This window comes from Engystomops pustulosus, chromosome 7 (genome assembly GCF_040894005.1).
Source record: "Engystomops pustulosus chromosome 7, aEngPut4.maternal, whole genome shotgun sequence".
In the NCBI taxonomy this organism is placed as follows: Eukaryota; Metazoa; Chordata; class Amphibia; order Anura; family Leptodactylidae; genus Engystomops; species Engystomops pustulosus.
The window spans coordinates 60,486,394-60,500,457 of record NC_092417.1 but is presented as its reverse complement, the minus strand read 5'-3'; the positions used below and the strand labels follow the sequence as shown (position 1 = coordinate 60,500,457).

The 14,064-nt window shown below is 41.5% G+C and overlaps 1 protein-coding gene across 2 annotated transcripts in view; it reads left to right on the top strand.

The window, feature by feature from the left end:
* TXNDC16 (thioredoxin domain containing 16) overlaps positions 1-14,064 on the top strand; it is a 48,354-nt gene that overhangs the window by 914 nt on the left and 33,376 nt on the right. The window contains exons 2-9 of one of the 2 annotated variants that reach the window (XM_072116110.1): positions 4,311-4,363; positions 4,640-4,699; positions 6,146-6,345; positions 7,504-7,586; positions 7,926-7,987; positions 12,608-12,682; positions 13,096-13,217; positions 13,413-13,503. In XM_072116110.1, coding sequence (XP_071972211.1) covers positions 6,192-6,345; positions 7,504-7,586; positions 7,926-7,987; positions 12,608-12,682; positions 13,096-13,217; positions 13,413-13,503 — 587 coding nt within the window. In that variant the 5' untranslated portion in view covers positions 4,311-4,363; positions 4,640-4,699; positions 6,146-6,191. Of the gene's footprint in view, positions 1-4,310; positions 4,364-4,636; positions 4,700-6,145; positions 6,346-7,503; positions 7,587-7,925; positions 7,988-12,607; positions 12,683-13,095; positions 13,218-13,412; positions 13,504-14,064 lie in introns of both variants that reach the window. The other variant, XM_072116109.1, reaches the window with a different exon arrangement.

The window sequence follows — 14,064 nt, the reverse complement described above, 5'->3', positions numbered from 1 at the left end:
ACAAGGTAGGAGTAGTAGTACTGAGCTACTTCTTTATAAACAAGATAGGAGTAGTAGTACTGAGCTACTTATTTATATACAAGATAGGAGTAGTACTACTATGCTACTTCTTTATAGGAGTAGTAGTACTATGCTACTTCTTTATATACAAGATAGGAGTAGTAGTACTATGCTACTTCTTTATATACAAGATAGGAGTAGTAGTACTACGCTACTTCTTTATATACAAGATAGGAGTAGTAGTACTACGCTACTTCTTTATATACAAGATAGGAGTAGTAGTACTACGCTACTTCTTTATATACAAGATATACAAAATAGGAGTAGTAGTACTATGCTACTTCTTTATATACAAGATAGGAGTAGTAGTACTGAGCTACTTCTTTATAAACAAGATAGGAGTAGTAGTACTACGCTACTTCTTTATGACTGATCTGGCAAGCTTTGTGTAGAGCTGCGTAATAAAGGAATTATTAATATTATTATTATTATTACATATTATTATTATCCACAAGGTCTATCACTATTCTGGTGTTATAACCCCTTTCACTGTGGAGAATAAAACCCACTTGATCTTTATAAATAAGTGAAGGGAGCCAAGCACAAATCCTGATGGAAAGTAAGAGTTTTAAATTGAGGGATTGGGGAACCCTCTATAAAAGAGTTATAGAGGTCCAGCAAATGAGAAACTAGTATCTGAAAACATTTTAAATTAGAGGCACTTAAAGGACATCTACCACAAGGATGTAAGACTGTATGCAAATGAGCCAGAGGGGATCCAGGCTCCACTAACACCTATGGAGCCCCTCAACTCATTTGCATGCAGTCCTTCATCCCGGTAGTAGATGCCCTTTAAAGCCATCAGGACTGGGGCCTTACCGGAATTGAGGTTATTTAAGGTTTTGTGCAGTTCTTGCATAGTATTGGCTGCATTGGGCTCTAATAGGGTTTCTGTGGGAAAGTTCTCCACCAATACAGAGGAGCGACCAGTGGGGTCTAAGAGCAGGTGGTCAGAGAGGTTATTCAGCTTGGAGTAATAGTCCTCAATAATACAGGCAATATCATCTGTGTGGTTATGTAGAATACTATTATCACCCTTAAGGGCTTTAGGGGCGGCTTGTGTAGGATTATTGTTGAGCCTGTAGAGTGTGGGCCTTATTGCCTCTCTCGTAATACTTTCTGTTTGCTGAATATTTTCACAAACACCCACCAAGCTACATAAGAATTAACAACATTCTGTGGTACCTGACCTCTGAGGGGTGTGTCAGGTTTAAAGGAAATCTATCACCAGGATGAAGGACTGTACACCAAGTGCTTTTACATACTGGTAGGATCCTGTGGTAGGATCCACTCTTCTTTTAGCTTCTTATGTCCCTGTTTTTTTTTAATGTTTTTAAAATGATGCCTATGAATCTGAGAGGTTACAGGCTCCTCTGACATCTATTGATCCTGGAGCCCCTCAGGCTCATTTGCATAATTTTTAAAACCTCTTTTCTGTAAAAACATTGACTTAAAGAAGCTAAATGAAAAGTAGATCCTGCCAGAGGAGCTACACACCAGTATGTCAGTGTGCTTATTTTACAGTCCGTAATCCTGGTGGTATATGTCCTTTAAGGCTGGGCCAGCAGCAATACAGTGGCTTCTCATGACAGCCTTCTGGGCTTCATACCTTTGGAAGAAACAGATCGATAAGTTAAAGGACATCAACCACTAGGATTCTGGTTTGTAAACCAAGCACACTGACATACTGGTGTGTACCTCCTCTGGCAGGATCCACTCTTCTTCTAGCTTCTTACACTATCGGTTTTACAAAAAAAGGTTTTAAAAATGTTGCTAATGAGCCTCAGGGGCTGCAGGATCAGTAGATCTCAATACAGCCTGGAGGCCCTTAGGCTCAGTAGCTCTCAATACAGCCTAGAGGCCCTCAGGATCATTTGCATCATTTTAAAACCTTTTTTCGTAAAACCAATGACTTAAGAAGCTAGAAGAACAGATCCTGCCAGAGGGGGCACACACCAGTATGTCAATATGCTTAGTTTACAAACCTTCATCCTGGTGGTAAATGTCCTTTAAGGGAAAATAGTCCTTAAAATTCCCACTAAGAGCATTCTATCAATTACGTTAGGAGGTGACAGGATCATGGTCAGACCAGGAGATAGGTCCGATGTCAGCCTCTTGTAATTGGACAGAGCAGGTGTATTCCCAAAAAAAAGAATCTTTGCTGGTGGGATTATTGTGGGGGTTCACCCTTGTGCAAAACTCTCCAGAGAGAGATCATACAAGGAAAAGGACCAGATCAAATGACAGAATCTGCAGGAAAGTTGTGATGATGCTTAAGATGGCAGAGAGAGTCTATCTAGTCTCTGAGAAAAGGATATTAAAGTACCCACCCAGAATGATTGAGGCCAGGGAAGAGCATGTAAGCGGGAGTGGATCAAGTACGAGAAATACCTAGAGCAAAGCAAAAGTTACTGGTGAAAAATGTAAAAATGCTGCATCTCCATGAAGGAATCATAGTTCCCTCAGAGAGTCATCTTTTCTTTGTGGAGTTCTGGCCCTTGAGTTACATTGAGTGTAACTTATCTAACCGCTGGGGCTATATGGAATGTTGGGGAAAGCAAATGATAACATGGAGCCTGCGGAACAAGAGATTTCCTGTTTAACTGTAGATAAGTTTGTTGGGGAAGAGACCTCCAGGGTTCACTCTAAAGTAAAGTAGGCATCTGCAAAAATAGTAAGAAAAAACGGACAAACAAAAGGAGCGGACACGGACAGGACCATAGATAACCATAAAAACAGATGGACATAAATCCAGGGGAACCTACAAACAAAATACAACGTGAGAAAAAATAGTATTATCACTGAGTGATCAGACTGTGCCTGGAAGGAAAACATTACCACTATTAACAAGGGAGTCAAAGAAGAGGCGCAGAATATATTACCCTATTCGTTCTGAACCTAAATATGTTGGAGCACCCACCTGGAGAAGATTGACTCCTACCCCACTAATATTGACACTATTGTATGAAATGTTACCCTGCTGATCTCCCTGCTGATTTTTAAAAGCAATGGGCGAAACATATAACCTCATTAGCCCTTTATAGGAGGGGCAAAGCAGAAGGACATTAGGCACACTCCAAGTGTTGTTTCTCCAAGGCTTTTCAGTATATTCTATATAGCGGCTTCTTTGTTTATTTTATTATCATAATTCTTTCTCTTAGCTTCAATTTAAAGGGAACCTGTCACTAGATTTTACCCCATGAACTTCTAGCAACTTCAGGTAGAGTATGAAATTCTAGAATTCCCTCTTTTATGTGAAATCTCACCTATATACCTATAAAAAAAATCACCTCTAAAGTAATTTGAATAAGAGCAGAGAAGAGTCACATTTCGCCCGAGTTAAGTCATTTTAAGAGGCTTCAGGGAGAGTGCCAAATCAGACGCCCCATTTCTTTGGTTCTATAGTACCTACAACCATGTTGTCGTATTAATGAAAAGAATTTCATATTTCAGATCACATGAGGCTTGTAGTTCTGTGATTTACAGAACTGGAGATCTAGGCAGCTATAACAACGCAGCAATTGGATATATTTATCTGCAACACATTTCCAATGATGTCTTTAGCTGCCTGTATCTCTGGGTCTGGAGGTCACAAAACCACAAGCTTACATGTAATGTGATCTGAAAGAGGAGATTCTTTGTTTAATAAGACACCTATAGAACCCAAGAGAGAGATATGTTCAGTGACTCTCCCGCTGCAGCTTCTAAACTTGACTTATCTCAGGCTAATATGACTTTTATTCTCATTTTCCATTACTTTGGAGGCAATTTTTTTTAATGTAAGCGAGTGAAAAATAAAAGCGGAAATTCTAGAAAGGACATTTCATACCCTACCTGAGGGGGCTGGTAGTTTAATAGGGTAACATCTGGTGACAGCTTCCCTTTAAAACATAGAGCTGTTAAAAATCTCACATAACTCCTTTAATGGGGTTGTCCCGAAAGGTACAATTTTTAAGAAAGTGTCAGTATGGTTTAAGAAAAAATAAAAGAAGCATTGCCTACATTAGCTCAATATTAACTTGCCTTCACTGTTCTAAGAGACTGCTCAGTCTAGCACTGGCCTCAGCGGTCTCGTGTCACACAGCACTGGTGAGGCCATTGATTGGCTGAGCTATATTTCCTGCATGATGAGATCATCCAGGAAGTAGACAGCAATCTGACTGCTTACTAAGTCATTCATTCAACCCAGATGATTCTTCTGTCTTTGACTTCTGTTCATCTCATGACATTTTGTTTCTTCTTCATTGTAGGCTGTTGCATGATGACAGAGGTGGAGAAGTGTGTTCGCTTTAGTGCTATACAAGTAGGTGATTTTTACAGATAGGGATTTACCTAAGGGTAAAGTACAGCGTAGATGATAGAGAGCCTAAAGCTAACGGCAGATAACAGACATGTTCCTTGTATGAAGGAAATGTCTATGTTTAATGATTAAAGGGGTTTCCCGCTCATAATCTTTTATGGATCGCTGTAAAACTGGGGTGGGCTGAACCCCCTACATTGGTGGACAGAAGTTTGCACATACACAGTGATGGGTGTCATCTTACTATAGTGTTGTCATATTTCCCTCTCATTTCAGTAGACGATGATGACTGATCGTGCAGGGCCTCCTCCCAGGATCATGTAATGGTCTGTGACTAAGGTATTTATTCTCTTAGTGTAAATCAGGGGTTTCTAACATGTGATTGTCCATCCAGGGAGTCATCAGCAGACTGTGAGGGAATCATAAGAAAAGTAGAGTCATAATAACTAAAGACCTAGTTATTGCAGACTGCTTTGGCGTATTGTGTAAAAAGTAGCTTTTTCACCACCTTGTGCAGTGATGGTGAACCTTTTACAGACCGAGTGCCCAAACTACAACCAAAATCCTCCTATTCACCGTGAAGTGCCAACATGGCATTTTAAGCAATAACTTATTGCTATCTGTTTTTCAATTGTGTCGGCTGCCTGAGCCCACCAATACAGTTGAAAGAAGGAGGGCAAACTCAGACTATCAATGTAGCTTCTCTCCAGTGTCTCTCTCTGTACAGAAAGAATGGTGGGTCCAGCAGGAGGATCTCCAAAGATAATGCAGGCCTGTCCACACCTTCTCACTTTTCCCGCAGTTCCAAACAGTCAATGAAATGTTGCTTTATAATAGCACTGAGAAGAGCATTGCTTAAGTTGCTTTGCTTGGGACTGCAGGAAGATTTGGTGAATTTGGTCCTGATCGGGGCGATGGCCTGAGTGCCAACCGAAAAGGCTCTGAGTGCCACCTCTGACACCAGTGTCATAGATTCGCCAGCACTGACCTAGTGCATGAAACATACATCCCAGGGTACTGGTGCAACATGTGAGATGCCTTGTCTACTGTAATGTTAATCTTAGCTCATTGACTGAACACAGGTAGGGTGCTAGGCAGATGAGGGAGCAGAGGTGAGACTTAGAGCACTGTATGAAAATTTTTGGAAGTCAGTGATGGGTTTTCATAGTATTATTTATCAGCCAAAATTTACTACTAATATGAAGTACAACTTGTGGGGAAAAACAATCTTATAATTACTTAGATAAGTAACATTGTTCAAAAGTTATAACCATATACAGCGACACATGTTAGACTAAAAAAATGGGGCTGAGCCTTACTGGCTACGTCCTTAAGGGGTTAAGAAAATAGTGGGATGTGGTTAAGTAAATTTACAGGTGTGTGATATGTTATTTGTGCAGGAGTCTGTTAATAGAAGGTGTTTGATGGGGGTTTATGTTAATTTGTGGGTGGGGTTTATTTTTGTGTCACAAAGTTAATTATTTTTTGGTTGTTTCTGTTGTCTTTGGTTCATTTCTAATTAAAGATCGTCAGGATGTAACTCAAGATCAGTACAGAAATATAATGTAGGTACATAGTGACTCCACCAGCAGAATAGTAAGTGCAGCTCTGGAGTATGATACGGGATGTAACTCAGGATGAGTACAGGATAAGTGACTCCACCAGCAGATTGCTGATTGTAGCTAATCATTATATGAGGAAGCAAACAATACAATTTATTATATATGTTATTGTTATACTCATCTTTCATCCTTTAACATTTTATCCTCCCCTTCTCTGTTTTAGTTCTTCCCATGTGACGTCTGCTATAGAATCCCTCCCAAATTAGAAAATGATTGTGAGCCCTGCAGTTTTTATGCTGATTCTATATTCATATTGGTTTTTGATGAACAAAGCTAACCATGTATTACCTGAACTGACCACGGATAACTATTCAGACACCCTGGGGCCTGGGAAGACCTCACTCCTGTATTTTAGCAGCTCAGGTAAGTAGTAATTCTCCATAAGCTAAACACATTTGCTGCTCAAGTATATCTCCTGTCATGCTACTTTGTTACATTTTACCTGCACTAATACAATGTATCAGCCTGGGCATTGTTATTGTTTATACTGTGTACAACTGTGAGAAGTATTTAAAAGGAACCTGTCACCAGGTATGTCATTTTTAGCTAGTGACAGGTTCCAATAGCCTTTGCTTCGCTTATTTAAAAATTGTCTTTCTCAGCATTCTGAATCATTTGAGCATTTATTTATTTTAAGTTTAATTCACATTACCTGGTTCCCTTTCAGCACCATGTGGTGAGGGGAAGGGGGGGGGGGGGGGGCGGCAGCAGCCTGTGTGTGCAATTGTCAGTCTCCTCCTGTTGCTCCCTCTCCCCTCCCCACTTCCTGTCATGTGCATTGAGCAGGAGAGGGAGGGGGATGGTGAGGAGGATAGGAAGCATGCATGAGGACACAAAGGATGCAGCTGTCTCCCTGGCTCCCCACGGGACACACCACACGCTGCTGGCAGGGAGCCAGGTAATGTAAATCGAACTATTATGAACTACTGAAATTATTCAGAATGCTGACAAAGTCATTTTTAAAATGGCATAAGCTACTGGATCCTGTCACCAGCTAAATATGACATTCCTGGTGACAGATTGGCTTTAAAGCAAATCTACTATCGGGAAACTAATTTCTGAAGTGGTTCCCAATTCAGATTTCCCCTCTCTGCAGCATTTACATCCCATATTTGCGTAATTCTGGGATGCAGCTGCTGCCGAAATAAACTTTAATAAAACATTTTGCTAATTAGTTTCAGATGCTGCTGAGGGCGTATATTAGCCTCATAGTGCTCTGGGGATGAAGGCTTCTCCCACGCTCCTAGTAACCATTTCATGCTCACCTCTACGGGTGCGTTGATGTGGTTAAACATCTGCAATGTCATATACAGCCGAGTTCCCGCAGCGATCGCATGGGCTCTGCTACTGAGCCTGGGTGATAGCGGAGATGTGCATGTACCTCGGGATACAGCAACGGACCGCATTTCCTGATGTACATGTAGGTCATATTGGGCTAAGGGGATGACTGAAGGAACCATAATAGGAATATGAAACTTATGTGATCCAAATTTATTTTAGAATATTCTGTTTTCATTGCAGGTCATTCTAGTAATGTTATATTCCTAGAAGAACTACAAAAGTCTTACAGTGTTCTACAGGACTATGGGATTTCAGTCGCTAAGGTAAAGAGATCTCTAATATTAAAATCCCCAGTTAACATCCATTGTAGAACTACAACCCCTAGCATGATCTGATATGCTTATCAAGTTTTCCGAGCTTTGGACAGATGGAGTATAAAGTAGTGATCATGGAGGTCAATGTTAGTCATAGCGGTGAAAAGACTGATAACAGTGAACCAAAGATAGATTTTTAACTTTAAAGCAAATTGAGACAAAGCATAAACTTCAGGATTTGTGTCCCCCTAAATTACGAACACTGTAGGATGGCAGGGGTAGAGTTTATATTTTTTGAGTTGAATCTGATCATTTCCACCATTCACATTTTTTGTCTTCTCTCATTAGGTCAGTTGTGCGGAGGATGGATTGCTACGGTTTTGTAAAGAGGAAAGTGCCTATTTATTCAGGTATGAAAAAAATGCATTATTTTGCTGCACAGGGACATCTTTTGTAGACTGCAAAAAGGGGGATAACCACATGGGACGCCCCTCTGCTTCATAAACCCGCTTTATAGAAGGAATTATTTTTTTTTCTCCTATTGAAGCAAAACACAGATTTACAGTTAAGACCAAAAGTTTGGACACAACCTTCACATTCAAAGATTTTTCTGCACATTCACACTTGGTCTGTTCTGTAATTGACCTTAAAATATGCCCTAGAATCTAGGGCCTAGATACATGTCAGTAGATCATAACTACTTAAATCATTATTCATTTCTAAAGCATAGAGGCTGTACTGCTCTATAAAGCCCCTCAAACATAAATGTCGACCCTATAGAAATTTCACTTACGAAGTGTATGCTCACTGTCTGTATTCATTCACACACAGCAGGGAAAGGTCTTCAGAATGAAAAAAAAATGTTTTTAGTGTTTCTTTCTTATTCTGCATGGATGTATAATTAGGGCTAAATTTATGTATATTTACAGAATGTAATACCGTATATACTCGTGTATAAGCCGAGTTTTTCAGCACAAAAAATGTGCTGAAAAACTTCGCCTCGGCTTATACACGAGTCAATGATAAAAAAAAAAAAATTAATACTCACCCTCCGGTGTCCCCGATGTTCCTCGCGGCTCCCGATCCCTGTCGCGGCTCCCCGTGTCTTCTCTTCTGTCTTCTCTAGCCGACAGAGTCGCGTTCTTGCGATCTGCCGGACGTCGCACACTGTGTTGCGACGCTGTCGTCGCGGATGACGTCATCAGCGGCGACAGAGCTGCATCATAGTGTGCGGCCGCCGGGAGCCGCGATGGGGATCGGAAGCCGCCGGGAGCCGCGACGAACATCGGGACAAGGGAGGAGTATTAAGTTTATTTCTTTATCTGTATACTAATAGGGGCTGCTGTATACTACTGAGGGCAGACTGTATACTGATGGGGGCAGACTGTATACTACTGGGGACAAGCTGTATACTACTGGGGACAAGCTGTATACTACTGGGGCAAACTGTATACTACTGGGGGCAAGCTGTATACTACTGGGGACAGGCTGTATACTACTGGGGGCAAGCTGTATACTATTGGGGGCAGGCTGTATACTACTGGGGGAAAGCTGTATACTACTGGGGGCAAGCTGTATACTACTGGGGGCAAGCTGTATACTACTGGGGGCAGGCTGTATACTACTGGGGGCAGGCTGTATACTACTGGGGGCAGGCTGTATACTACTGGGGGCAAGCTGTATACTACTGGGGGCAGGCTGTATACTACTGGGGGCAAGCTGTATACTATTGGGGGCAGGCTGTATACTACTGGGGGCAAGCTGTATACTACTGGGGGCAGGCTGTATACTACTGGGGGCAAGCTGTATACTACTGGGGGCAAGCTGTATACTACTGGGGGCAGGCTGTATACTACTGGGGGCAGGCTGTATACTACTGGGGGCAAGTTGTATACTACTGGGGGCAAGCTGTATACTACTGGGGGCAGGCTGTATACTGCAAGGGGACAAGCTGTATACTAGTGGGGGGCAGGCTGTATACTACTGGGGGCAAGCTGTATACTACTGGGGGCAGGCTGTATACTGCAAGGGGACAAGCTGTATACTACTGGGGGCAGGCTGTATACTACTGGGGGCAAGCTGTATACTACTGGGGGCAAGCTGTATACTACATGGGGGCTAGTTGGCTGTATACTACATGGGGGCAGGCTGTATACTACACCCTCGGCTTATACTCGAGTCAATAGGTTTTCCCCGTTTTCGGTGGTAAAATTAGGGGTCTCGGCTTATACTCGGGTCTGCGTATACTCGAGTATATACGGTAATTCCAAATACAACCTCCATTTTTTAAAAAATTCCTGTAAAAAGCTTAAAGGGTTAACAAATTTGCTTAAAGCTGTGTTGAATAGTTTGTGGTACTGTTATGAAAATTACATATGGGGGATTTTAAATTTCTTCGTCAGTATGAAAAAGTTTTAACCTATTTGTAAGCCTGACACAAATAGAAAGACACCTACAAAATATGCTGACATAAAGCAGACATATGGGAGATGTTAATCATGATGTAATCATCGTGTGGCACAGGGTGGGTCGGGACAGCGACGCAGTATCCCGTCAAATTTAATTTCGCTTTTGGCAGAATACCAGCTCAGGTTATATCTGAAGGTTAAAGGTGCACCAAAAAAAGTTGGTGAACTCTGTTGGGGCAGTGCAGGGGGCGCCAGATTCATGAAGAACATGCAACATAGTTCATGAAACTGGAGCCCTATGCACACTACACAGGCAAACTTCACATAGTAAATGTGCCCCAAAGTGTCTGTGTTGGGGCACAGAGTTTTTTTTTCACAACCTGGGGTTGCTGGGTGGTTGGCAATGAAAAGGTTAGCAGACCAAATGTTGAATTTTATTCAATCCAACAGCGGTATTCAAATGCAGCAGATAAACAAAACATAAAATAAACACCTGCCCGTCTGGGAGCTAGCTAAACAGAAATTGGTTACCTCACCTATAATAACAGATAGTTCAGACAGTCCTAGACAGTCTCCAGCAGTAGCAGAACACCTTTCTGGCTTTCTAGCCATGTTTAGCCATTGTCAGCTTTAACTGCAGACATCTTATACATCCCCAATGAGTACTATCCCAGGGGCCACAAAGTGTGGACTGGAGGGGATGGGAATAGCAAGTCCCTCAACTAGCCTACCTGTGATTCCCTATAAAATCTGAGCAATCTGGTGAGATGTACATCCCCTCCAGCATTTTACCAACCATCGGCTTACAGTATATACTACTGCTCAAAAGTTTGGGGTCGCCCAAAAAACTTTGCTTTCATGAGAGAAGGTTCCCTTTGATGCAATTCCAGCATTGCAGACCTCTAGCTTCTAGCTGTTAATTTGCTGAGGTAATCTGGAGAAATCCCCCCTCCCCCCGTGCTCCCAGAAGCCCCTCCCACAAGTTTGATTGGCTTGATGGGAACTCTTTGCGTGCAAAACGGTCAAGCTGCTCGCACAACAGCTCAATGGGGTTGAGATCAGGTGACTGGGTAGCCGCTCCATTACAGATAGAATAACAGCCGCCTGCTTCTTCCCTAAATAGTTCATGTATAATTTGGAGGTCCTTTGGGTCACTGTCCTGTTGTTGGATAAAGTTGGCTCCAATCAAGCGCTGTCCACAGGGTATGGCAAAATGAAGTGATAGCCTTCCTTATTAAAATACCTTTGACCATGTAAAAAGATCCCACTTTACCAGCATCAAAGCAACCCAGACCATCACATGACCTCCCCCATGCTTGACAGATGGCGTCAGGATCTCTTCCAACACCTTTTCAAGTGTTCTTCATCTCACAAATGTTCTTCTGTGTGATCCGAATACCTCAAACTTAGATTTGTAAACTTTTTTCCAATCTTCTTGTGTCCAATGTCTGTTCTTCTGCCCATATTATTTTTTTCCTTTTATCAGCCAATCTCAGATATGGCTTTTTCTTTGCCACACCGCCCTGATGGCCAGCATCCCCGAGTCACCTCTTCGATGTAGAGGTTGACCCTGGCATTTGGCAGTTACTATTTAAAGGGAACCTACCACCACATATCTACCTATAAAGGTAGATAGGGTGGTAGGTGGACCTATAGGATGTGAGGATAGCCAGGGGTTAAGCCACTGGAGTGGTGGTTGTTGGAAATGGACCTATATACACCTATGTAGATATATGTAGATGTTTGCAGCTAGAATAGTCTTTTACCACATTAACAATGTATAGAATGCATTTATGATTCATTTAATGTTGGCTTCATTGAAAGAAAATGTGAAAATAAGGACCCCAAACTTTTGAGCGGTATTTAACCCGGGGACTGCCTGTATATCCTAATAGCAAAAATGAGCACCTTCCTCAATGGGTTAAACAGCTTTCCATCTGCTACCTAACACTGTCTGTAGTTTTGCATGGTCCTGACAGACTCCATTTAATACATAATAAAATAAGGGAAGGAGGTTTGCATAGTTTTTCCTAGCATCGGGTCCATGAAAAACGGACAGCACATGAATTTAGGCAGTTTTTCTTTCTTTTTCTCTCCCCATAGGCTTCAGTACCTTAGTTTGGGATGCAAAGTGGATGAAAGTAGTGTTTGCAGCAATTCTTTTCTCATTGACCAACCGTCTGGAGAAATAAAAAGCTATTTATTTTATCCAATATACTAGAATAGATTTGTGTTAAATGTGTGTAAATAGGCCCTTAGAGTACATTCAGGTTGTTGCAGCAGTTTTTATAAACCAACATACAGATTGAATCATAAAGGGAGAGATAATAAAAAGGACAGATGGTGTTTTTTTCTTCTTTTTATTCATTCCAAAAATGACTTTTACAAACTGAAGTCCTTACCCTGGTAGAGCCCCCCGAAGGGTGCGGTGCAGCTGTATGTGGCATAAAAATATCCAGTACAAGTTACCCGGTCATACTTTGTACAGGCAACATTTGTGCTCATTTCAATCATTTTTCTAAATAAAATTCAACCTGAATTAATTGTTATTTAGTCGTAAGGAAATTGCCGACCTGTGCAGAATATCACCAATTAATCTCAATGTAATTTCTCTTTCTCCAGGGGATCTAAACTATTGAGGGAATTCCCCACAGATACGCTTTTTGATGTCAACGCCATTGTCGCCAATGTTTTATTGTGAGTAGAAATAATACATGTGAACAAATGACAAGCAGGATTGGGCATGTAGACTATACTGGTCTTGCTTGGTGACCACAATTGATGCTCTCCTATTAGTTATCACTGGACATAACTGGTGAATCTGCCTAGTTCTGCAGAATTAAGGAGGCAGAAGATGGGTCATTGTCAGTAGTCTCAGTGATCTTCAGATGGAAGGAGATTCTGTGCAGAAGGTGGACGTGGAGCCAATAAAGCTACCAAAGGCCTTTAGCCCCTTTCCTATTGGGATATGGTGGGGATCCAAAAGTAATTGCTAACAATCTTACATTATTGCATATATTGTTTATATATTTTATATCGCTTCATAGAATAAACTGATTTTATTGGAAAAAAATCGAAAACATTATCTCACAGGCATTAATATATTTCAGTGTTCTACTTTATAATGAAGTCAAATATATCACCTCCATATTGGAACTCCAGAAATTAGAAGATGCCATGAAAGGGAAGAAGAACATTGTTTTTGCTTACGTCCAGGCAATCGGAACGCCAGGTATATTGTAAATAACATTATGTCAGCAGAGAAAAGTCTCTACACCCATAGTTTCTCTTATATCCATCAGTTAAGTAGCGTTTACCCCCTGCTATCAGCCATTTCTGGATGAGGCAGGGCTGTACGCATTTATAATGATAACGTAAATTATATAGACCTCAGTAATACACTGCTTTCCCTCGTTGTGTCCTCTAGAGCATCGCTATGTCATGGAAGCTGCTTTTGCACATGGATCGACACATCAGTTTGTTGTGACCACGGAGAGTAATGTTCTGAAGAGCATAAGGTAAAAGACCCATCATGACCTCTTCTACACTTCTCTGTGCTTGTAAGTGGTAATGCTAAAACATTTTTTGACAATCATTTCTTGTTCATGGTATGATTGTAAAAATAATAAGAATACTTATTTTATTGGAAAGAAAATCTGTGTCTGTTTTAATAGAATAGAAGAGGTTTCCCTTCTTCTGCTGCAGTTTTCTCTACCTGCCAGCAGGGGGCATGGGAGCTCCACTCATCACAAAGCTGTGTAACGCGCCGGGGATCTAAACTATTGAGGGAGTTCCCCACAGATACGCTTTTGTCGCCATTGTTGCCCTGGGCATTATACTGCCCTGGGGGCCACATCCGGCCCTCTAACTATCGCTGACCGACCCTTGTGAAACTGTTGAAAATTTTGAGTCCCCCCCCCACTATTAAAGAATGATGCAAGAAGGTCCTCCATATTTTCATTCAATAATTGTACTGATTTATTTTCTGTAGAGGTAATACAGGCAGTCCCCGGGTTACATACAAGATAGGGTCTGTAGGTTTGTTCTTAAGTTGAGTTTGTATGTAAGTCGGAACTGTA